Source organism: Diorhabda carinulata, chromosome 3, assembly GCF_026250575.1.
Source record: "Diorhabda carinulata isolate Delta chromosome 3, icDioCari1.1, whole genome shotgun sequence".
In the NCBI taxonomy this organism is placed as follows: domain Eukaryota; kingdom Metazoa; phylum Arthropoda; class Insecta; order Coleoptera; family Chrysomelidae; genus Diorhabda; species Diorhabda carinulata.
This window is the reverse complement of record NC_079462.1, coordinates 1,917,097-1,942,226: the sequence shown is the minus strand read 5'-3', so window position 1 is coordinate 1,942,226 and position 25,130 is coordinate 1,917,097. Positions and strand designations below refer to the sequence as shown.

At 32.7% G+C, this 25,130-nt stretch overlaps 4 protein-coding genes across 10 annotated transcripts; 2 read left to right on the top strand and 2 right to left on the bottom strand.

Annotated features, from left to right (window-relative positions):
- Positions 1 to 1,542: 1,542 nt before the first annotated feature.
- LOC130891982 (26S proteasome regulatory subunit 8) lies at positions 1,543 to 3,340 on the bottom strand. 2 transcript variants are annotated; one of them, XM_057797132.1, is made up of 4 exons: positions 3,198 to 3,340; positions 2,775 to 2,916; positions 1,804 to 2,717; positions 1,543 to 1,743 (listed from the first exon to the last, which is right to left on the bottom strand). In XM_057797132.1, exons 1-4 carry the CDS (start codon positions 3,213 to 3,215, stop codon positions 1,603 to 1,605), a joined length of 1,215 nt encoding a protein of 404 aa, XP_057653115.1. In that variant the 5' UTR covers positions 3,216 to 3,340; the 3' UTR covers positions 1,543 to 1,602. The 2 variants fall into 2 exon arrangements, with proteins under 2 accessions (XP_057653115.1, XP_057653114.1); XM_057797131.1 differs by lacking the exon at positions 3,198 to 3,340 and adding an exon at positions 2,971 to 3,120.
- Positions 3,341 to 3,817: 477 nt separating this feature from the next.
- Positions 3,818 to 18,077, top strand: LOC130891981 (activated Cdc42 kinase-like). 6 transcript variants are annotated; one of them, XM_057797126.1, is made up of 13 exons: positions 3,818 to 3,957; positions 4,151 to 4,238; positions 4,300 to 4,657; positions 5,737 to 6,035; positions 6,770 to 7,072; positions 7,136 to 7,348; positions 7,412 to 7,673; positions 7,741 to 8,126; positions 8,618 to 8,762; positions 13,878 to 13,949; positions 14,843 to 14,990; positions 15,051 to 15,604; positions 15,669 to 18,077. In XM_057797126.1, the coding sequence occupies exons 1-13, from the start codon at positions 3,942 to 3,944 to the stop codon at positions 15,864 to 15,866; spliced, it is 3,042 nt and encodes a 1,013-aa protein (XP_057653109.1). In that variant the 5' UTR covers positions 3,818 to 3,941; the 3' UTR covers positions 15,867 to 18,077. The 6 variants fall into 6 exon arrangements, with proteins under 6 accessions (XP_057653109.1, XP_057653110.1, XP_057653113.1 ...); XM_057797127.1 differs by having other exon boundaries at positions 3,818 to 4,060; XM_057797130.1 differs by having other exon boundaries at positions 3,826 to 3,913.
- A 948-nt stretch (positions 18,078 to 19,025) lies between these two features.
- Positions 19,026 to 21,262, bottom strand: LOC130891980 (protein asteroid-like). Its single transcript, XM_057797124.1, has one exon. The coding sequence runs from the start codon at positions 21,096 to 21,098 to the stop codon at positions 19,101 to 19,103; it is 1,998 nt and encodes a 665-aa protein (XP_057653107.1). The 5' UTR covers positions 21,099 to 21,262; the 3' UTR covers positions 19,026 to 19,100.
- Positions 21,263 to 21,745: 483 nt separating this feature from the next.
- Positions 21,746 to 24,113, top strand: LOC130891979 (protein asteroid-like). The gene is made up of 2 exons (XM_057797123.1): positions 21,746 to 22,517; positions 22,571 to 24,113. The coding sequence occupies exons 1-2, from the start codon at positions 21,845 to 21,847 to the stop codon at positions 24,088 to 24,090; spliced, it is 2,193 nt and encodes a 730-aa protein (XP_057653106.1). The 5' UTR covers positions 21,746 to 21,844; the 3' UTR covers positions 24,091 to 24,113.
- The last annotated feature ends 1,017 nt before the right edge of the window (positions 24,114 to 25,130 follow it).

The following is a 25,130-nucleotide window of genomic DNA, read 5'->3' as shown; positions in this document are numbered from 1 at the left end:
TAATAAAAAAGAAGAAGAAATAATGAAATTTGATATACAGTGTTTATCGAAAGTTACATAACGAACGAAATTTGAAAATATGAGTAATTTTTCGATTTAATTCATTATTAGATTACAAATATAATAAAAATAAATTAGTAGATTCTAAATTTACTTTATAAACACTATAATTTGTGTTTTATTTATTTTTTAATGACCCATGAAGTTTGTATTTGTAAATAATAGCTGAAATTGATTCATCAATTGATACGGCTTGAACAAAATATAGAAAAATTTGATAAATTCGGGTTTATATATCTGAATATATAAAAAAATTGTTAATCTTCAATATTTAAATTATGGATCCTATACTTCATATAAATATTTATTATAATTTACATATAATGGTTGACAGTTCTTGTTAGATTTGAAATAACGTACACGTTTTGATGTCAAGAAAGATTAGGCGTTTTCACGCGAACATAACGAGTTACGAGTGTTGTGAATATTGATTTTACTTACACTTTAGATATGTAAATTTAATTTGATAGTACTACTAATTATAAAACTTTATGTAACATTTATCTGTTCATTTTCAAAGATTGAAAATTCATAATTTTTATGAATTAATCTTGAAATGGTCATTATATTATAATTTACATATAATGGTTGACAGTTCTTGTTAGATTTGAAATAACGTACACGTTTTGATGTCAAGAAAGATTAGGCGTTTTCACGCGAACATAACGAGTTACGAGTGTTGTGAATATTGATTTCACTCACACTTTAGATATGTAGATTTAATATGATAGTTCTACTAATTATAAAACTTTATGTAACATTTATCTGTTCATTTTCAAAGAATGAAAATTCATAATTTTTATAAATTAATCTTGAAATGGTCATTATATTATAATTTACATATAATGGTTGACAGTTCATGTTAGATTTGAAATAACGTACACGTATTGATGTCAAAATTGATTAGGCATTTTCACGCGAACAAAACGAGTTACGAACGTTGTTATCCGATGTTTTTTGAACGTAAATGAATTTTTTTCAGAAAATTCAATCAAATTGCACATTCTAAATGAATAATTAATATTTTTTTAATAGAAATAATTGTTAATAAAGTGTAATTATATGAAACATAATTACCTGTTTTTAATAACGAATAACTAGCGATGACAGGTCCACGTGGCCACTGATACACGAGTATTCATTTCACTAACACTTAAGATATTTAAATTTATTTCGATATTAGTAGAAATTCAACACGATATTTATCTATGGAAAATAAAAATTTGTAATTTCCAAGAATTATAGAAACTTTCTTTTGTAATTCAATTTAGAGTTCTTGTTAGATTTGAAATACGTACAAGTTTTGATATCAAAAAAGATTAGGCGTTTTCTCGCGAACGTAATAACATAAAAGCAACGTTGCCAGATTTTGAACTTGTCTTAAATCTAAGTAAATATCATTAACACAAATATCATATTTTATTTATTATAATTATCTCTTCCAAATGGATCACACTGTATATAAAAATAAATAAAAACAAGTTACTAGATAAGTTTAATTACTTAAATTATACAATTACAAATAGAAAAAAAATAAAAAACTCATTTCCATAATTTTTTGATGGACATATTCTTCTCCGAGTCTTTTTGCATAACTTTAGCCACGGCCATTTCGAAATCTTCCTGCGTAACGTGGACTCTCCTCTCCCTCAAAGCGTACATTCCAGCTTCGGTACAAACTCCCTGACAAAAAAAAAATCAAAAACATACCAACGGAAACTAATTAACAATGATACAAGTTACCTTAACTTCAGCTCCGCTAGCACCCGGCATCAATTCGGCGATTTTCCTGAGGTTGATACCCCTGGTAAGGTTCATTTTCCTGGAATGGATCTTCAGGATATCCAATCTGGCTTCTTCGTTCGGTGGAGGAAACTCGATTTTCCTGTCGATTCTACCGGGTCTGAGTAGAGCCGGATCTAAAATATCAATTCTATTCGTGGCCATTATAACTTTGATGTTTTTAGTTGCTTCGAAACCGTCCAATTGATTCAACAGTTCCAACATGGTTCTTTGCACCTCGGAATCGCCGCCCGAGCCCGATTCGATACGGGAAGATCCAATAGAATCGATTTCGTCCATAAATATAATGGAAGGAGCATGTTCTCTGGCCATTACAAAAAGTTCTCTAACCATACGGGATCCTTCGCCGATGAACTTTTGCACTAATTCTGATCCGGATACTCTTATAAACGTACATTCTGTGTGATGAGCTACCGCGCGGGCTAATAGGGTCTTCCCGGTACCCGGAGGACCGTAAAGTAGCACTCCTTTAGGTTGAGCTATACCTAGAGCGTCAAATAACTCAGGATGTTTCACAGGAAGTTCTATGACTTCTTTTATCTCTTTGATTTGCTTATCTAAACCTCCAACCATTTCGTAGGTCGAATCCGGTACTTTTTCAACCATCATAAGTGAAACTAAAGGATCAACTTTATTGGGAAGAATTTTGTGTAAGGTGTAGGATTCGTTTCTTAAAGCCACACGACAGTTTGGTGTAACATCGTTAATATCGATATTCTTATCAATATCGACGACGAATTTTCCCTCTGGGTGAACTTTTACTAAAACTTTTTTTTTATCCATGGGTTTTACGACTTCTCCCACGTAACTTCCTTGTTCTTGTAGTAGCATGAGCTCTTCTCTAAGCATGCGAACTAATAAAACATACAAAACGTTCACTAATAATCGGTAGATATTATAGAATAATTTACCTTTTGCGTTTAGTTCGTTTCTCTGAGCTTGCAGTCGTCTGAGATTTTGACTCTTTTCCGCTACAATGAGTTGTAATTCCTCTATTTTCGTGATATAATACGATCGAAAACCTTCCCCTTTCGGACCACCATCCACTTCCATCTAAAATAAATAAATTATATGATACTGACGTATTTCATAAGTTAATACAACAACATTATAATAGTGATGGATATCGGCCGGTTCCTTCGTATCTGAAATACATTCCACATATGCTTTTGGTGAAATGAAAAGAGCTTTCTTCTTTTTCAAGTGAATTTTTGGAAAAGATGCAGCTTGACCCATTATTTACCGAAAATTTGTTGAAAAAAATATGACATTTGAAAATAACAAAAGACTAAGTAACATTTAACACGTATAATTCTAATACGTAATAGTAATACCTTATTAATCACGGTCATGATTAAAAATTTAGATAGGAAGAAACAAAATTATTGTTTTTTTTTTAACTACAAACTCTACAAAGAACACCAAGGCACGTAACCTTACAAGAAACTGATTATCATTTAGTTTGACATATGACAGCCACAAATTATTACTGCGTTCGATTATCTAAATCCCATGATTCTGATTGTTCAGTATCGTTCGGCAATTCACTTTATATCGATGTTACAGCTCGGTTCGCATTCGGTTATTAGTCCAGTCAATATACACATTCGAAGTTAAATGATTTCTCACCAAGCTGACAATCAATAAATTTGTTTAAAATATGATTGAAAATAAATTTGAAACTTCATTGTTCGATTTGTACAATCTATGATCAAATGATACGAATCACTTGCTGTATTTCGCGAACATTACTAAACGCAACTTTTATATTTCAGTCATAACAGTTTATTTTTAATATGCATCAACTTTTAAATCATTTCTTTATAAATATTAATACAATTTGTTCTAAATTATTTGTATTGGATCATAAACATAGTAAACGTATTATTAAACGTATGCATTAATGAAAACGATATTATATAAAATAGTCGTTAAAAATTGCCTATAATAAGACACATGACATTAGTGAAATGTCACCGCTGTGTCAACCAAAATGGGAATGTAATAAATATTGAGCAATCGTTAGGAATTTATTTGTTTAATTTTATTAGTAAGTTAATGTAAATAACACAGTTACGATGGATATTCTCCCAGGTATTATTTGATTTGTGTGTGAGAAACTGCACGTTTCGATGTATTATTCAAACCCCTCTTCCTTAACTGTTGAATGTACTTACTTTTAGAATAGGAAAAATGGGTAATAATATATTATTTATTAATTTAATTTACAGTTAGATATGTTAGATAATTAGTTAGAATAGTTTAAATATGGATAATTTATTTACAGAAGGGGTTAATGCCTCGTTTAAAAAAGGCCCTGGTCTTTACGAATTTCTTATTGAAGCCGAATTACAACAATATTTCAATAGTTTTAAGTAAGTAAAAATGGTCATTTTGAGATGTTTAATTTAGTATTCGGTTATTTTTGTTTGTTAGGAATAATCTCAAAATAACTCATCCTTCTCAACTGAAATTTACTACAGAAAGTGATCTCATCGAAATTGGTATGTCCAAACCGGAAATGCGTAGGCTTAGAAAATACTACGAAAAACATTATCCCCATAATTATTTATCTAAATTTAAAAAATTGTTAAGCCATAGAAAACAGGAAAATGCTATTAACGACGCCTCCCTTTTGGGTAGTCATGATTCTTTAACATTATCTAAAGCCCCCAGGGTTTCTAGTAAACATATTATACCCTCGTCTAGTATAACTATTAATAAAGAATTGGGGATGGGGGAATTTGGAGTAGTGCAACAAGGAGTTTGGTGCAATGAAGGAGAAAGAATACAAGTAAGTTTTTTTTATTATCATTTATTTAGTATTTTATCCTATATTCGATAACATAGGAAAGTTCAATGACCCTTTAAATAAATTATATCAGTAAGCTGATGATTCAGAATATTATTTAGAAAGTGATATTTGCATAAAAATATTTCGCTTTCTTTTTTGTTTAAACTGTTTAATTATTTATGCGTATTTAAATTAAGATTTCTCCTAAATTGGAGAAGAATAAATTCAATTTCTTCTATTGTAATAATACTACGGGGTATATCCAAAAAATATTTTTTTCCCAAGCGATTTTAAGTCATAGTACGCGTTCGGGTGTACAGTTAGTTCGAAAGAATACTGGACATGGACGCAATGAGCTGTAGATGTCAGAATGCAAAAAAAATCGAGCAGCAGTACACATCAGATATGATAAAACAACAGCAGAGAATCTCGCGAGGTTTCACTAGGTCTTTGGGGTTGATTATATCCCAAAATTCCAGACTGCACCACTTGACTGTCTATTTGACAAAAATCGGGATCGGGATCAGGATCATACCCTCGATGGATAGGACGCTCGGATTAGTCCAGGTTTCTTTCTGGTGGTCTTTGGAGATGATTGTCTCTTAAAATCTCAGTCGAACAGTCACGTTTACGTTCAAGATTATAATAATGAATCAACTCTGTCAGTTGGAGATCAAGGATTCTTTGAAGTTGCTCAAGAGATCGCCAAAAGTATATTAGAGCTGTTACGACGAAGTCTCTGGAGGATATCCTCGTTGAATCTTTCCAGGATTGACAGGACGCTTGGATTAGTGCAAGTTTCTTTCTGGTGGTCTTTGGAGACGATTGTATCTCAAAATTCGAGGCGAACAGGTGGCACAAAATATTTATGATAACTTAACAAAAAATTAGAGCCGTTTCGACGAGATTTGTGAAGAAAGTCGTCGTCGAAATCTATATCTCCATTGCGAAAGGGTGTATCGAATCGTGAAGGTCTTGTAAATATCCAAATTGACGTATAAATTAGAATTAATTCAATTTTAAGTACGAATACGCTTTTATTTTTCTCGTTCTCACTGCATATATTGAATTTATCTTAGGTTGCAATAAAGTGTTTATCAAGGGACCGAATGCAAAGTAACATGGTCGAATTTTTAAAAGAGGCTTCCATAATGCACAATATCGATCATCCCAATATAGTTCGTTTCTTCGGGGTGGTTCTACCGAATATCGAGGGTAGTTTAATGTTAGTTACCGAACTAGCGCCTTTGAGGTCGTTGTTGGAGTGTCTGAAAGAACCGTCGTTGAGATCTAGTTTCCCGGTTCTAACTCTGTGCGATTTTGCTTATCAAATTTGCGACGGGATGCAGTATTTGGAAGCAAACAGGTTGATTCACAGGTAAGTCGAAACATTTTCAATTTAATATCGATAAAATTGTTTTTCATCGATTATTTCCTCGGAATGCGGTTTTAAAAATAAATATATTGAATCATGGCAAGTATTTTATCTATCGGATAAGAATGCAATTTATAAATTACGTTTATCATATGATTGTGAATCATTTTATGAATCGATTTTTTTATTATTTCGTTGAAATTTGAAATTTTTAATGGATTAAATTGAAAAATTTGAGGTTATATTTCCGAAAACAAGAGTATAATCAACTTAAATGTTTGTGTTTGCATTTGGAGGTTATGTTTTTGATATTTTCGTGTTTTACTCAAACATTTGAGTATTTATACAAAATGGATTTCTCGATAATTCGGTTTTAGAATGTGAATGTTTATTGTAAATAAACAAAATCAAAGTTTTACGTTTTATTTTTAAGAAATTGATATTCGTCGCGTCCACCAAATATTCAATAGTATCGAATTGGACCGGCTTGACGGTCCGTGTCGTGGACGAATTCGTAACAATAGAAAAATCAGATAATACGAGGGTCGTTAATTAAGTTTTGAGATATGTGTATCATACGATTGTTGTCTATATTCGTCCTGGTCAAAAAATGAGACCAAATCAACTAATATTCGAACTCTCGTACATCATTTTTTTAAACAGAAACGTTTTTGAACAGTCAAAACATCGAATTTATAAGTCAACCCTCGTATCGAAGTGACTTTTTTTTTTTTTAGAGATTTGGCGGCGCGTAATATTCTCGTTTTTTCCAAAAACAAAGTGAAAATATCCGATTTCGGTCTGAGTCGGGCATTGGGACAAGGTAAAGACTACTACCAAACCAATTTCAACGTGAATTTAAAACTACCGATAGCGTGGTGCGCCCCCGAATCCATAAGTTATTTGAGATTCACCACCGCCAGCGACGTTTGGGCGTTCGGAGTGACGTTATGGGAGATGTTTTCGTACGGATTCCAACCGTGGGCCGCTTTAACCGGCCAACAGATCCTAGAGGCGATAGACGAACCGAATTTTCAAAGGTATACCTACGAGGGTATAGGGAAAATTAGTTTTTTATTTTTTTTTTTTTTCTACTACTACAGATTAGAACAACCGGATTGTTGCCCTTTGGATCATTATAATCTGATGTTGGATTGTTGGAGACACGAAGCGGCTAGTAGACCGCGTTTCGCGGACATCGGTCCGATTTTAGCCGATTCTCGACCCGAACAAGTCCAAGCGAAAATTTCATCGAACGAAGGACCTCACATGTTGACATACAGGGTAGGAGACGTGATAACGGTATTAGATAAAAAGTAATTTATAAAAACGATTTGGCGGGAATATTTTTTTTGTTTTCATTCTAATTTTTTGATTAGGAGCAATCACCCTTTGTGGAAAGGAGCATCGGCTAGTGGTAAAACCGGTTTATTCGATCCCATAAACGTTGTGGCTTATCTCGGTAGCGATCTCCCTGGTTCGTCTTTTTTAAGATCGGATAGTACGAGATCGTCGGCGCGCAGGAAATTGCGCAGCGAAATGATCAGCGCGCCGCAAGGCGATTTCAAACATACGGGACACGTCGGATTAGACGGCGCCTATTTCGGCGATCTCAGTTGGATGGACGGATCCAAAGGAAACGTAAATCGACTTTATCGACAAATTTAAATCGAATATGATTAATTTTTTGTTTTTGTTTATTGTTTAGTACGGCACCGTTCCGACTCAAGTGGTAGCCCCTTATCGACCGCACAAGGATCTGGAAGCGGCGCCGTTGCTCGAAAGCGATTCGGTTCCGGTACCGGCGGATCTTCTTCAAGATCACGAATACCACGAGATAAGCGACGAGGAGAATACGCCGAGTCCAAATTTGGATTTGGGCCCGTCTCTGATGGCCGAAATGGAGATGATGTTCAGTTCTTTGGGTACGAGGAGTAATTCTTCGATCGATCACGAAGGTTCTAATCGTAGTAACGAATTGAGGGAGAAATTGAACGCGAAAACGAGGAAACAGGCGACAGTTAAACCTATTTCGGCGCACGATCAGAAAACTTTGGATACAGCTATAGCTATAGCTAATGAAATTACTTCGAGGTTGGTATTTTTTGTTTTGTTTTGTTTTTTATTGTGATTTTCTAGCGATTTTTTGGAGGTGTTCGTTGGACAGGAAAAGATCGTTAAGGGCGGAAAAATTTTTGATTTTTTTTGTATTACAGCCAAACGAGATTTTCTAATCAAAAATGTCGCGAATAAAAGTTGTATAAAATTCAAAAATCTTCAATTTCCACAATTTATTTTTCAACGTAACTTGAAAATTTCCGAAAAAAATTCGAAAAATTATTTTTTTTTCTTAATTTTTTCATTGCCCCAAAGTGTTTTGATTTTTTTTTTCGAAAAAGATATTTGGATTGAAAATTATCAATTTGAACATAAAAAAATTAATATTTTGAAAAATATAAATCGTAGTATTTACAGGGCGAAAATGGTTTTGATTGCAAATTACAGTAAAAAACACTGGCAACACTGTAATCAAGTTCATTATAATTAAAAAAAAAATATATCACGTGATTTATCAATTATTTAAGATCGATGTCTGCTCCCGCGCCCACTACGCCGGCTTCGCCGAATAAAAAGAAATTTAGTTTCAAATTTCCTTCGGTTCACGATCACGATAAACATAATGAAAGAAGAAACTTTTCGGAAGAAGCACTTTCCACTTCAGATTTACAAGTGAGTAAATCATTCATGTCGAAATTTTTCGAAAAATTGATAATATACACCGAGAAGACTGTCTTTTTAATACCCAAATTAATAATTTCGATTTTGAATATCACATTTTTTTATGTTTCCTTATTTCTCATATCTACTATTTTCAAAGTTTGGCAACGTCGTTCAAATGTAGTAAAAAATTATTTATGATAGATGCGTGCTTTGTTCGGATTCATATTGTTGAAAAATTTAAATTTATCCATTTTAATTTAATGTTTAACTCGAATTCAGATTAAAATTGAAAAAAAAATTGATTCTTTGGTGTCCGAATTTTCGATATTCAACTTTAGATTACACATTATACATAACTTGGAATGAAGCTCACGCCATATTATTTTCAATACTAGAGACTGTAATGGAAATTACGAACTTTATTCATAAACTCTCGAGCCTGGAATGAAGATTACATCGAATTGTTCTCAAATTTTGGAACTTTTACAAAACTTTCCAACAATATTTACAACACTCGGGCCTGGAACGAATCTCACACCATATTATTTTCAATTCTAGAGACTGTAATGAAAATTAGGAACCTTATTCATAAACTCTCGGGCCTGGAATGAAGATTATATCGAATTGATCTCAAATTTTGAAACTTTTACAAAATTTTCCAACAATATTTACAACACTCGGGCCTGGATCGAAGCCCACACTATATTATTTTCAATACTAGAGACTGTAATGGAAATTAGGAACCTTATTCATAAACTCTCGGGCCTGGAATGAAGATTACAACGAATTGTTCTCGAATTTTGAAACTTACAAAATTTTTCAACAATATTTACAACACTCGGGCCTGGATCGAAGCCCACACTATATTATTTTCAATACTAGAGACTGTAATGGAAATTACGAACTTTATTCATAAACTCTCGGGCCTGGAATGAAGATTTCAACGAATTGTTCTCGAATTTTGAAACTTACAAAATTTTTCAACAATATTTACAACACTCGGGCCTGGATCAAAGCCCACACTATATTATTTTCAATACTAGAGACTGTAATGGAAATTACGAACTTTATTCATAAACTCTCGAGCCTGGAATGAAGATTACATCGAATTGTTCTCAAATTTTGAAACTTTTACAAAATTTTCCAACAATATTTACAACACTCGGGCCTGGATCGAAGCCCACACTATATTATTTTCAATACTAGAGACTGTAATGGAAATTACGAACTTTATTCATAAACTCTCGGACCTGGAATGAAGATTACAACGAATTGTTCTCAAAATTTGGAACTTTTACAAAATTTTCCAACAATATTTACAACACTCGGGCCTGGATCGAAGCCCACACTATATTATTTTCAATACTAGAGACTGTAATGGAAATTACGAACTTTATTCATAAACTCTCGGGCCTGGAATGAAGATTTCAACGAATTGTTCTCGAATTTTGAAACTTTTACAAAATTTTCCAACAATATTTACAACACTCGGGCCTGGATCGAAGCCCACACTATATTATTTTCAATACTAGAGACTGTAATGGAAATTACGAACTTTATTCATAAACTCTCGGGCCTGGAATGAAGATTTCAACGAATTGTTCTCGAATTTTGAAACTTTTACAAAATTTTCCAACAATATTTACAACACTCGGGCCTGGATCGAAGCCCACACTATATTATTTTCAATACTAGAGACTGTAATGGAAATTACGAACTTTATTCATAAACTCTCGGGCCTGGAATGAAGATTTCAACGAATTGTTCTCAAAATTTGGAACTTTTACAAAATTTTCCAACAATATTTACAACACTCGGGCCTGGATCGAAGCCCACACTATATTATTTTCAATACTAGAGACTGTAATGGAAATTACGAACTTTATTCATAAACTCTCGGGCCTGGAATGAAGATTACAACGAATTGTTCTCAAAATTTGGAACTTTTACAAAATTTTCCAACAATATTTACAACACTCGGGCCTGGATCGAAACCCACACTATATTATTTTCAATACTAGAGACTGTAATGGAAATTACGAACTTTATTCATAAACTCTCGGGCCTGGAATGAAGATTACAACGAATTGTTCTCAAAATTTGGAACTTTTACAAAATTTTCCAACAATATTTACAACACTCGGGCCTGGATCGAAGCCCACACTATATTATTTTCAATACTAGAGACTGTAATGGAAATTACGAACTTTATTCATAAACTCTCGGGCCTGGAATGAAGATTTCAACGAATTGTTCTCGAATTTTGAAACTTTTACAAAATTTTCCAACAATATTTACAACACTCGGGCCTGGATCGAAGCCCACACTATATTATTTTCAATACTAGAGACTGTAATGGAAATTACGAACTTTATTCATAAACTCTCGGGCCTGGAATGAAGATTTCAACGAATTGTTCTCAAAATTTGGAACTTTTACAAAATTTTCCAACAATATTTACAACACTCGGGCCTGGATCGAAGCCCACACTATATTATTTTCAATACTAGAGACTGTAATGGAAATTACGAACTTTATTCATAAACTCTCGGGCCTGGAATGAAGATTACAACGAATTGTTCTCAAAATTTGGAACTTTTACAAAATTTTCCAACAATATTTACAACACTCGGGCCTGGATCGAAACCCACACTATATTATTTTCAATACTAGAGACTGTAATGGAAATTACGAACTTTATTCATAAACTCTCGGGCCTGGAATGAAGATTACAACGAATTGTTCTCAAAATTTGGAACTTTTACAAAATTTTCCAACAATATTTACAACACTCGGGCCTGGATCGAAACCCACACTATATTATTTTCAATACTAGAGACTGTAATGGAAATTACGAACTTTATTCATAAACTCTCGGGCCTGGAATGAAGATTACAACGAATTGTTCTCAAAATTTGGAACTTTTACAAAATTTTCCAACAATATTTACAACACTCGGGCCTGGATCGAAACCCACACTATATTATTTTCAATACTAGAGACTGTAATGGAAATTACGAACTTTATTCATAAACTCTCGGGCCTGGAATGAAGATTACAACGAATTGTTCTCAAAATTTGGAACTTTTACAAAATTTTCCAACAATATTTACAACACTCGGGCCTGGATCGAAGCCCACACTATATTATTTTCAATACTAGAGACTGTAATGGAAATTACGAACTTTATTCATAAACTCTCGGGCCTGGAATGAAGATTTCAACGAATTGTTCTCAAAATTTGGAACTTTTACAAAATTTTCCAACAATATTTACAACACTCGGGCCTGGATCGAAACCCACACTATATTATTTTCAATACTAGAGACTGTAATGGAAATTACGAACTTTATTCATAAACTCTCGGGCCTGGAATGAAGATTACAACGAATTGTTCTCAAAATTTGGAACTTTTACAAAATTTTCCAACAATATTTACAACACTCGGGCCTGGATCGAAACCCACACTATATTATTTTCAATACTAGAGACTGTAATGGAAATTACGAACTTTATTCATAAACTCTCGGGCCTGGAATGAAGATTACAACGAATTGTTCTCAAAATTTGGAACTTTTACAAAATTTTCCAACAATATTTACAACACACGGGCCTGGAACGAAGCTCACGCCATATTATTCTAATATTTCTGGAATATACAGTGGGAAGTCGAAAATTTGGAACGAATTTAAATTTTTTCTCAGACATTAAATTGGCGATTCACTAATATAGGTTTAATGACACCTAATAAAGACAGTCTTCATAATATATATAAAAAAAAATATCAAATTTATTCATATTTTTATTTTTTTAACGAAATTTTCTAAAAAAAATGAATACATTGATTTTAATCTCAATTTACACAAAAATATCACTAACACTAACAAATGTTTTTTTTCTCCTTCCCCTCCTCCCCGTATCCCCACTTTTTTTTCAAATAATTTTATTCGCTCATCCAGAAATTCACGAGTTCCCCTTCGTCCCTCGACGAAATCACCAATCAAACGCTCCGCCTCCCGTTGTGGGACAAAGCTTCGGCGGAATTTTATTTCGCGAAATCGCGCGAACTACTCACTCGGCCGTTTCCGTCGGCCAGACCGCCGCACAACTCGTGTCGTAACTTGAACGACAGTTATTCGATACGAGAATTCGGTTTCGGCGACAGATGTCAAAACGCTTCGTTCGAAGACACTTATTACCGTCCAAACGCCCAATACAGAGATCGCACTCTAACCAAATCGGAAAGCATGACTAGAAAAACTTATAACGACCCCGTATACCGAATGGAAACCAACCGGAACTTTTACCAAGAACCCACTTCCCGATATTACGAAACTTCTTACGTTTATTACAAGACTGAAAATTTGGAAAACGACAAGGAATACCAACAACGGCCGCGTACTTTGAGTTTCAGCGATTGCCAAGAACCGATTAAAAAACGAAACGGCCGCAGCATCAAAGATCGCAATCGCAGACGACAATCGTATAATCCGAAAGCGTACGAATCGAGTTCGAGCGGTAGCGATTGCATTAGCGTCGGATCGGCAGATTTCGATTGGCGCAGACGTAGGAGATTGTCTAAATTAACCGGATCTAATGCCAGTATAAGATCGGAAATACCCAAAAGATCTACGAACCCGTTTTTAAAACCGGGTTTCAATATTAAGATGACGGGACGATCGCCGCCTCCTAGTAATAGCGTATTAAGCGGTTTGTCGCCGACTTCGGTCGCTAGATGTCAACGAACGTCAAATTCCAGCAGTTCGGACTCTAGTCTTTAAATAAATTTCGAAGCTGATACATTTTTATCGATTTGTTTTATTTGATCACTCTGTAAACGATTTTTTTGCCTAATCGATGTTCTAATGGAAAAAAAACTACAAAAAACGTGAGCTTCGAACTTCATTCCTAATTACGTTAGATAAAAATTGGAATTTATACAAAAAAAACACTAATTTAATAAAAAATAATCGCAATTCCCTCCTATACTCGGTAGATAGTAGATTAAACAACCAATCATTCAGTCCATACACCGTATCCTGGTTTTTTACTTTCGCCTTCGTTTTTTTTTACTTTTTCGTTCTTTCCGTTTAGTTTTTCTTTATTGGTTGTTTTTCCCTTTAGTCTAAAGTTACGCAAGAGGCGCAAATGGCGTATCAGGGATTGGTCGAGAGTCCATCGAGTGACGTAACACAGGTAGGCATATATATATATACTTTTTTTTCATTACTCAAAATCCTGAAATACACGTGACACGCTTTAAAAACAACTCCTGGGCCTGGAATGTAGACCACTCCACACACATTATTTACAACCCTCGGGCCTGGAATATAGACCACAAGAATCAAATTATTAACAACTTTTGGGCCTGGAATGTAGACCACACGAATCAAATTATTAACAACTTTTGGGCCTGGAATGTAGACCACACGAATCAAATTATCAACAACTTTTGGGCCTGGAATGTAGACCACACGATCCAAATTTAAACAAATCTTGGGCCTGGAATGTAGACCACACGACTCACATTATTTACAACCCTCGGGCCTGGAATGTAGGCCACACGATTCAAATTATTAACAACTTTTGGGCCTGGAATGTAGACCACACTGTCCAAATTAATAATAACAAATCTTGGTCCTGGATTTTTATCGACATAAATGATTTACAACTCTCAAAAATGGAATTTAGACGGCATAAATTATTAACCACTCTTGGGCCTGGAATGTAGATCACACAATTCAAATTATTAACAAATCTTAAGCCTGGAATGTAGACCACACGAATCAAATTATTAACAACTTTTGGGCCTGGAATGTAGACCACACGATCCAAATTTAAACAAATCTTGGGCCTGGAATGTAGACCACACGAATCAAATTATTAACAACTTTTGGGCCTGGAATGTAGACCACACGATCCAAATTTAAACAAATCTTGGGCCTGGAATGTAGACCACACGAATCAAATTATTAACAACTTTTGGGCCTGGAATGTAGACCACACGATCCAAATTTAAACAAATCTTGGGCCTGGAATGTAGACCACACGACTCACATTATTTACAACTGTCGATTATTTTTTTCAAGTTGATGGTAACGAATCCATTGCGTATTTTGAGATCCGGACATCCGGTTATTAACACCAGAACTAGATCGAGCAGTCTAGCGAGCACCCTCCCTCCGAAAATGGGTAGAAACGTAAGTTCAATTCCAGATAACCTCAACGGACAACAAGGTAAACTGGCGAGCGTATCTATTAATCAATCGAAATTTGTCGAATTATCAAAATTTTCAGAATTTTCCCACGCAACTTTGCCGCGACAAACGCAACCTACCCATTCTGCGACACCCCGATCGAAACCAGTTTACCAAAAAGACGAAAACCCAATCCCCCTGCCGCCGAGAGATAAAAGTAAAGCTCTATTAGCAGCGAAACCTCGTCACACGCGCAAACATCCCCTCATCATACCGCCGACTAGTTTACAACGTACCCTCGACAAAGTCAACACCGTTTCACCCCCACCGACCTCCGACGCCGCCAACCCCTTCCACAAAACCGAACCGGTTTACACGAATAATTCGGTAATCGTTGGAAAAAATACGGAATCTCAACATTTCGAAGAACAAATCGAATCGAATTTGAACGCTTTGGACGAAATACCGGCCGAACAAGACGTCGTGGACGGCGAAGAGATTTCCGGAGATGCGAAAAACGATAAAGAAAAAATCCACAGCCACCACGTTAGCTGCGAGGATTTATTGAAGTTCGCCAATTCGAAACCACAGTCGAGAACCAGGGGGAACGATTCGGACGAAGTTAGGATCATGTCGAAAGTTTTAGGCAAAGACGTAAGTACCTGATACAATTAAACACAAGTTTTCGGGAAAAAAAAAAAAAAATTTTTATCGATAGGTTACAACTGAAAAGTGTCTACAGGCTCTCGATCAATCGGATTGGGACGTTATGAAAGCCATTAAAATTCTCAAATTACAAAACGTCGTTAACGCCGATTTAACGACGTGTTTCGACGGTTTGGAACATTCTTCGTGGGATATAACAAAAGCCGCGCAATGGATTCTACAACAAGACGGAGAAGTGACTCAAGTTTAGTTATTTGCAACTCTCGGGCCTGGAATGTAGATAACTCACACTGTATACGAGATATTATCGACCGAATTGGATAATTTTTGATCAAAAATCAAAAAAAAAAATGATAATAGCAGGATGAAACCCATTTTAAAAGGAGGAAAATATAATAAAAATGAAAGGAAAAATTATTTACGGACGATCTGAGGTCGGGAAGGGGAAGGGGGTGAGTTTATTTCGATTTCCGGTGAAACTACAAGTCCTAGAGAAAAAAGTTGAATTGCAAAATTGTAGATAATGAAAAGATCTGCAACTTTTGTTTTTACACTTTTTTACGTAACCTCAAAATTTATGTGAAAATTAAAATTTTGGTTTTTTATTTTTTACAAAAAACATTTTTTTTCACGAATTTTTCATGTCCCTAATATACTGCGATTTATTTGATTTGAAATATTTATTTTTTTCACCGTATTCTGACATTTTCAATCGAAAATTCTCAAAAAATCGGCTTTTTTGAAAAAACCCGTGATATTTTTGATATCTCTACTTTCCGACCCCCGCCCCCCCAAGAAGTTGGCACCGCCATTTCGAGTTAGAAACATTTTGACGGTTGTTCTAGGTTTGTCCTAAAACGGCATAAAGTTGAAATTAAAACTCGAAAAAAATCCTATTTTTCAGCTGATATGGCGATTTCGAAATTTGTTCTGTATTGTACTAGGTTTGTTCTATGCTACCCCTAAAAATGAAGTTCGAGAAAAATAAAATTTTTGTCCGTTTTAGGACAAACCTAGAACAACCTTCAAAATGTTTCTAACTTCTTGGGGGGGGGTCGTTAAGTAGAGATATCAAAAATCTCACACGGGTTTTTTGAAAAAAAACCGATTTTTTGAGAATTTTCGATTGAAAATTCGATATAATGTCAAAATACAGTGAAAAAATAAATATTTCAAATCAAATAAATCGCAGTATATTTGGGACATGAAAAATTCGTGAAAAAAAAACCAAAATTTTAATTATTTCAATTTTTCACATAAATTTTGAGGTTATGTGAAAAAAATGTAAAAACAAAAGTTGTAGATCTTTTTATTACCCACAATTTTCCTAATCCACTTTTTTCCATAGGACTTGTAGTTTCACCGGAAATCGAAATAAACCGTTTTTCACCCTTAAAAACTCACCCCGTTCCCCCTCCACCTTAAATCGCTCGTTCGAAGAAGCGGTGCCAAGTTTTTGGGGGTCGGAAAGTAGAGATTTCTCGCCAAATTTTCCAAAAAAAATCTGATTTTTTAACGGGAGAATTTTCGATTGGAAATTGGGGTGCTTCTTCGATATCAAGCTAAAATACATCGACAAAATAAATAAATTTTCACCCCAATTCATCCTACTATTATTTTTTTTTTTTTTCATTTTTCATCGTTTTGAAAAGTTTCTACCCTGATCTATCAACTTTTTGGTCTAAAATATTCACGACACTCAAAATTTCCCGCGGTGATACAAGAAGAGACTTTCGGAATCATTTACATATTAAGGAGTGAGCTTTCGTTACTTATATAGAAATATAGATCGAAAAACCTGCTGGAAGGACCAAAAAAAGATTTTTTTTTCGATTTTACATCGTATTTAATTCCACATTAAGTACAACTTTCGTAAATTGAATCACGAACATGATAATGATGCCTTTTCGAATCGAACCACATACATATTATTAGTTGTGATAAGGTTAAGTCAATTTATCGAGGCCAGTTTTTACATTTTTCTAAAAGGGGCGTTTTAAAAGTTCATAAAATTATGTTTAATACCACAATCTCGAATATCAAATATCTCGCGAATGTTACTGGGGGACTAACAAAAACAAAAAAGTTGAATTTTTAATAAAAAAAAGTATTTATAGCTTTCCGAATGAAATTTGAGTTTTTTTTAAACCTAAATCTAAAATTTTTAAAATAACTTATTCCTTATATAGTTTCCAACATTCCGATCGCCCCCTGTATATTATATTTCAAGTTATTTTGCAATTTTTATAATCTACAATAATCATATTTTTCTCACTATTATTACAAATCTGGCAACAATGTATTAAACGATTTTCGATCTTGACCAACATTTCTTGTGTAATATTTACTGGTTGTGTTTTTTTTTATTGTCTTGCCAATATTATATTTATATTATTTTTTTTTTAATATAACGTTGTTCTCTAACATATTTATATGAATAAAGATTTTATAACTTATAAAATTTATTTCCTTACCTTCCGAATTCTCAAATGAAAAACCAGCATCAAACAGGTTCAAACCGGTTTTGGTTTTTTCCATAAACATCGTCGATTTCACAAAACACACAACAAAATTCAATAAACACTTTATTCACTCACAAATTACCCATTTTCGAGAAGACCATATAGAAGAAGCCATCACATTGCATTATTTATAAATTCTAAAGCTATTTGTCACATAATTAAACGTAAATTTTATTATCGGCAATTTTATAAAAAAAAGTGATTCTCTACCATCGGTGATTTATTTCACATTTCACTGAATATCTGAAAATATTAATTATATAAAACCGGACAACAACTTATAATAGTTCGACTAATACTAAAGCATTAGACGATATTCATATGCTCATAGATTGCAGACTTTCGCACCTAACCAATGAAAAGCGTTTTTAAGATCATGTGTATATCAGACAGGAACTTTGGTTGGTTTCCATACAGTCCGTGATTTTTAAAATAACCCTCATTCGTCAAGTTCGAAATTTCGCGGTAGCCATATTGGCATTCATATGTTCGCCATAATTTAAAACTTCATATGAATACGACGGTTAACCTAACAACTAGGTATATTTAAAAAAACTATATAAAAATGAAAATTTTAATTTTCTTTCAATACGTGAGTGAAATAAATTAAATTCGCTTCAAAAGTAAAATTAATCTTAAACATATAATATATACTATATTGAAAGTGTGCAATTTTTACGTGGAAATTATAGTGCTTGGTTTAATTAATTATTGTGATCAATTTTTATCAAAACAGAATATATTTCAGTGAGTGTTTTAAGTTTGAAAATAATTTAAGGTATTTAATTATCTTTATAATTATAAACTAAATAGCAAATTGAATAAGGGCACGGTAAAAACACCATAATTCAGTTTTATTGTGATAATAATAGGAAAAAATAAAATTATTTATAAAAAAATAATATATATTTGGTACTAAAATCAATATAAAAACATATACAAATAATACATATTTATAAAAGTTATTTGCTGTTTACAGTGTGTTTATCTTCGTCATTATCGATTCCTTTAATCAATTTAATGATAATTTCGAAGCTATTCAATACTAAAGGAGCCCTGTGAAATAAATACGTAACGTAACCATCCAATTCATCCCTTTTTCTTAAACTACAAGTAAAATTATAAACAAAAGTGCCATTAAAACATTCGGTTATAAAAAAATCGTGATAAGGCATGTTAAGTAATTGATTAAGACTTTTAATGTGTAAAAGACAACTTTGAAATTGCGACAACGAATGCATCAATTTCCTGTCGTATAAACCAACGTTTTTTTTCAACCTCCTATCAAATTCAAAGTAAAGAATCACTCGACTCATGCCGATTAGAGCATCTTCAAAAGTGATGCTGTCTAAAGAACTTTTTAAAGTTTTAGTATTCGCGATAATTTGCTTCCTATTTGCAGTGATTTCTTTGATTTTATTGTGAAATTGTTTATTAAAAGATTCCCCCGATCGAAAGAAACCTATTTTAGGATCTATAACGTCGATTACTAATTTACAAAAGAGAATCGAATAAACTACAGGCCAAGGTATCACGAATTTATCAATCATATATTTCAAAGTTAGTACCAGCAAATACCAATTATCGGGAAAACATTTTAACGATTTCATTACAAAATGTTCATTGATATTTAATATTTTTAAAATAACTCTTCTTCTATCTTCGATATCCATTGTTTGAATCTCGTTGAATGTAGGTAGATCCATGTCACATAAAGGTAAAGCGTCCTCGCTTACTTCATTTTTTAATCTTATAAGACAAACTAGATTTTCAGAAGAACCAGTTAATATTTTGTGTATAGCGGCCATAATGTCGTTGCTAATCGTATGAGCGTGTTCGTCGTCCATAACCTCAACTTGCGGTTTGAAATTGTAATATTTATTTTGCGTCAAAATATCCATAAATCGAGTCGGGTACAAGGATTTCCGAAAATTATCGATGAATAATTTAGGAAAAGTTTCCACTAGTTTTTCATAACTATTATACTGATCCATATCGAAATCCGATTTTGTACTTTCATCATAATCGTCGATTAAATACTTCAAGTATTTACTTTCTTTGAAATCATAACCGTTCATCGCGTCATCAAGTTTTTTAATCATTTCTTCCCGTTCTCTACCTTCATATAAATCTAATACTTTACTTAACGCAGTTTCTTTGGTTTCTGATATTAACCAATCTATTATAGCCTCGATTCTGATTAAAAAATGTTTATTAGCTACTCTAATACCGAGTTTTGTAACATCGATTCCGTCTACGAAATCATTCCCAACTAAAGCTGCTAAAAGGGGTAGTTTATCTTTACTCAAACCCCCTGTACACTGTAAAAATTTATCGAGTCTATAAACTTGACACGGGATGTATCTATAACTAATAGTTTGTTTGGTATCTGGATTTAATGAAGATCCAGTTCTAACTGTCATTCTAACGGTTGGAAACGGTATATAAGGAACATCAAATATATAAAAATCAGAATCATTACTAATTACAGGACATTTTAATGATTTCGCAATGTTGGCAGTTTCTCTATCACCCTCAAAATCGCATCTTATCAGTTTAATTCCGAGTTTTAATACGATATCTTCAAATGCTTCTCTCATTAACAGAGGTGTTGTATCATTCCTCGATTGGGTTCTGGAATTCAGATTTTCCACTTGATCTATCCTCCCTTTAAACCTTTCTAATATTCGATCCATTTTACGGCTCTCGTATCCTCCGTCGAGGATAATATAAGGAGTTATTTTACACTGGAATAACATATGGAAGAACTTGTATATTGTATTACCGTATTTATCATAATCGCCGCCGAAACAGCCGTTTCTTGGGATGGTATGGTTCAAATATAACTGACATAGTACCGCATCTCCATCTATTACAACGTTTGTGTCGTGTAATTCGTAAGAATCCATACAAAGTTCAGATTTGTTTCTTACGAAAGTTGTTAAACCTTTTATACCCATTTTGACGAATTTTACGATTTCGAATTTTATTTATTCGAATATAAATATGTATCGTTACATAATATACGTCTATAACTGGAAATCATTTATTCAAAAACATTTTTAAACTCAATAATTTGGCTAATCAAAACAGTTTTTTATTTATATAGGTTATGTCAACTGTCAACTTCATATGAAGATGCTAGGCATTTTTTAGCGATAAAAATTTGCGTGTATTGTACGTGAAATTTGTAAAATGTTATATACGAAACGAATTTTTTATGCATACAAAATCAGCTAAAAATTTACACTTGACATAATAATATATATTGGAAATTTGAAGTTTTATTGTCATCACAGACATAAAGGATTTTCGGAAAATCGGGTTAACCAGATCACGATCTAAATATACGGATCGGTAATCGAATCATGTTCACTGTTGTAAGTTCCAAGTGAAGGGAAAATTTTTAATAACTGCTCACTAATATTAAACTTTCACAATCTATTATGAATTTGAATAAATATCATGGAAGGAAGTAATAATGAAATTGCGACTCGACTTTCAAAAACTACGATCTCGCTTTTGGTTAGTATCAGCAATCAACTGATTAGTGATCTATCTGATTCCGAATCTAAGTTACCGAAAGCCAAAAGTATACTCTAAAATTATATTTTGTCTATGTAAATATGTCAAACATAACCACAATGTTATCGAAATGTCAACGTGACTAAAATTTCAAATATATATCAGTGTTTTACGTATTAAAATGGGTATCAGGGGTCTGACAACGTTTATACAAAACAGATCTCATTTATATTTAGAAAATTACGAATTACACGATACAAATCTAGTTTTAGACGGAAATTCGATTGCTTGCCAATTGTATAAATGGCATACATCGACACACGATTGTTTTGGAGGCGATTACGATAAATTTTCTAAAACAGTGAACGAATTTTACGACCTACTGGCACAGTGCAATATAACTCCTCACGTTATTTTCGACGGTGGTTATGAGAAAAGGAAAGTAAACACAGTTATTAGTAGAATGAAAAACAAAATCAAATCTTCCAATCTACTAAACAGCGTCACGGAAACTTCCATATCAGTATTTCCTCTATTCATAAGAAACGTTTTCGAGGATGTTACGAAGGAAAGAAAGGTAAATAAAGTTCGATGCGATTTCGAAGGGGATACCGATATTGCTAATATAGCTTCAGCTTTAAACTGTCCCGTTCTCAGTTTCGATTCGGATTATTTCATTTTTGATACTTTATATATACCTTTTTCAACTTTCGATATGACAATCAAAAGAGGGAAAACTGCGAATAAAAACGTCTATAAATATATTTGTTGTAAGATTTATAAAGTTGAGAATTTTCTTAAATCGTTTGAGGGTTTACAAAAAACGAGTTTACCAATACTTGCTGTTCTTTTAGGTGAGTTAATTTAGTTTTGATACGATTTTTTTGCTATTTATAATGATTTGTAGGGAACGATTATGTAAAAAGAGGGGTGTTTACAATGTTTTATAAGAATTTAAAAATCCAAAAATGCCATGGGAACCAAAGCGACCAACAAAAAAGGATAAAATCGCTATTAATTTGGCTTCAAAATGAAACAATAGAAAGTGCTTTACAAAAAGTCCTTAGTAGGTACAAAAAAACGAAAAGAACGATAATTTTGTATAAAATAGAACAGGCGATAAAAGGATATAATTGTTTCAATAGTAAATATATGAAGTATTTAGGGATTGATTTGAATATAAAAAATAAGGTTAAAATAGAAATTGATTTAGATAAAGTTAATAATAGCATTGAAATTGACGACGAAGACGAAGAAATTCCATACGAAGAAGATTCGTCTTCAGAAGAAGAAATATTTATAACACCAAACGAACCGGATTTAAATCTACCAACGGAATTTTTACAAAATTTTCGAACTTGTATTTACCCTCCCTGTTTTATGGATATCCTCGTATATAATCAATATTATTGTATACCCCAAGTTGAAAATAACACATCAAATCACTCCCATAACATTAGTTTCGATATATTAAGCGCAATATACAAAATTCTTACAGGGAAAACCAATAGTTTGATATGTATCTGTAGAATAACCGCAGATCAAGTAGGTAAAGTAAAAATACCTCCCTGTAAAGTAAATTTACCGAAATACGAAGAAATTAAAACTTTAAATAAAGAAAATAAATACGAATACTTCGAAAACGTGTTAAAAATCGATAAAAATTATAAAGAATGTTTAAATAATTTTCCGGAATCGTGGCATTTATTATTAATAACGATTAATTATTATTTAAATAAATCTAATACTAATTGGTGTATTGTATATTCTATAATATTATCGAAGTTAATTGTGAGTCACGTCGATGAAAAAATTGGGTTTTTTTATCGATCTAGTAAAATTTTTTTAAAAAAACACTCGCAGTCTCACATAACCTCAAAATTAACTAATCATAAACCCGATAACGTTAAATCCGCTTTGGAATATATCAACAAAGATGATTGCGTTAATTGTTTAAAAAAATTGATTTATTACTTCGAGATGGATGATAAAATGATTAGAAATCATAAGATTTTCGATAGGGCGTTAGTACATTCAATTTCCGAATTCCAAAGTTGCTTACTACACGTAGATTATCTGAATACGTTGTTAGGTTTTCCGTTACGAAGTATTTCTATAGCGGAGTGTATTAATTGTACGTTTGTTTATAATTTTACGAAAAATTTGAACAAGAGGAGTAATTTGGATAAGTACGTCGAATTATTACTCAAAGACTCCCCGAGTATTTTAGATAGTTTTCGTTTAATTATTAATAAAGTGAAGGAATTTACGATAACGGAAGTGGCTATGCAACCAATGGGTAGAAAGAGAAGAAAAAAGAAAACTGTCAAGGAAATATGCGAGGAAATCGAACATTTAGATATTGAATCTGATAACGAAGTCGAACTTGATCCTAATAATAAATTTACGTTGTTAAGAATTTGTTGAAATAAATTTACATTTTTCTACAATTATCTTTTATTTATAACATAAAATTTATTACTTACAATCATCAATAACCCACTCATTCCGAATCAATACCTTTTGGTTAGTAATTTCGATAGGGAAAATTAAAATCTAACGGTTGGCAGCTGTGTCGTATCAATTTACAGTGTTGTAAGATTTTTCATTGTAAACCACTATACTATAATGTCAAATTAGATAAATTTCAAAGATATTTATCAAGAATATTAAACTTTGCGATACTATTTTTAAAGGTTTATCAAGTAGTAATATCCCAAATAATATATTTGACCAAAGTTTACTCATTCTAATTGACTACTAAATAGTATAACTTTATTTTCATGTACAGAAAAAAATACAACGTGGCAACGATGTACCATATAATTGAAGTAATTTTACATTTAACGAGAGAAAATTAATGGGAAAAAATTAAAATTTTGAATAGATAACATTATAATTATATATTTTAAATAGTACTACTTACATTTTTTCGCAAACGTAATTGGAATTTGAGGTTCATTTTAATCTCGTTATATCTGAAGTTATTAAACATTAAGATACATTATTTAATACTAAATTTCAAATTATATCTTTTGAATTAATTAATTTCTTATAAAATGCATTTAAAAACAATATAACAAACTTCTAAATATAAAGTACAGCGTCTGATTTTGACAGCAATAAATCTCACAAGGCTGCCAACTATTAGAAATGTTATTTTCCGTAATACACGAGTATTGATTTCACACTTCTAATAATTAGATTCTGTTACCACTACAAATTCCGATGTAAAATTTTAGTTTCGTGATAACTAGACGCGCGTTTGGCAGAATATTTTTTCGATCGATGGGTTCATTCAAAATATATTTATTATTTTTAATAATTGGAAAAAAATTTTAAACAATTAGTTTATATAATAAGATGTTTTTAAAATTTAAAAGTATGTGCTAATATATGTTATACGGAGTGCGAAGGAAAAAAATCATAAGACAGAATAGTTTTTATATTATACGGGGTGCGATGGA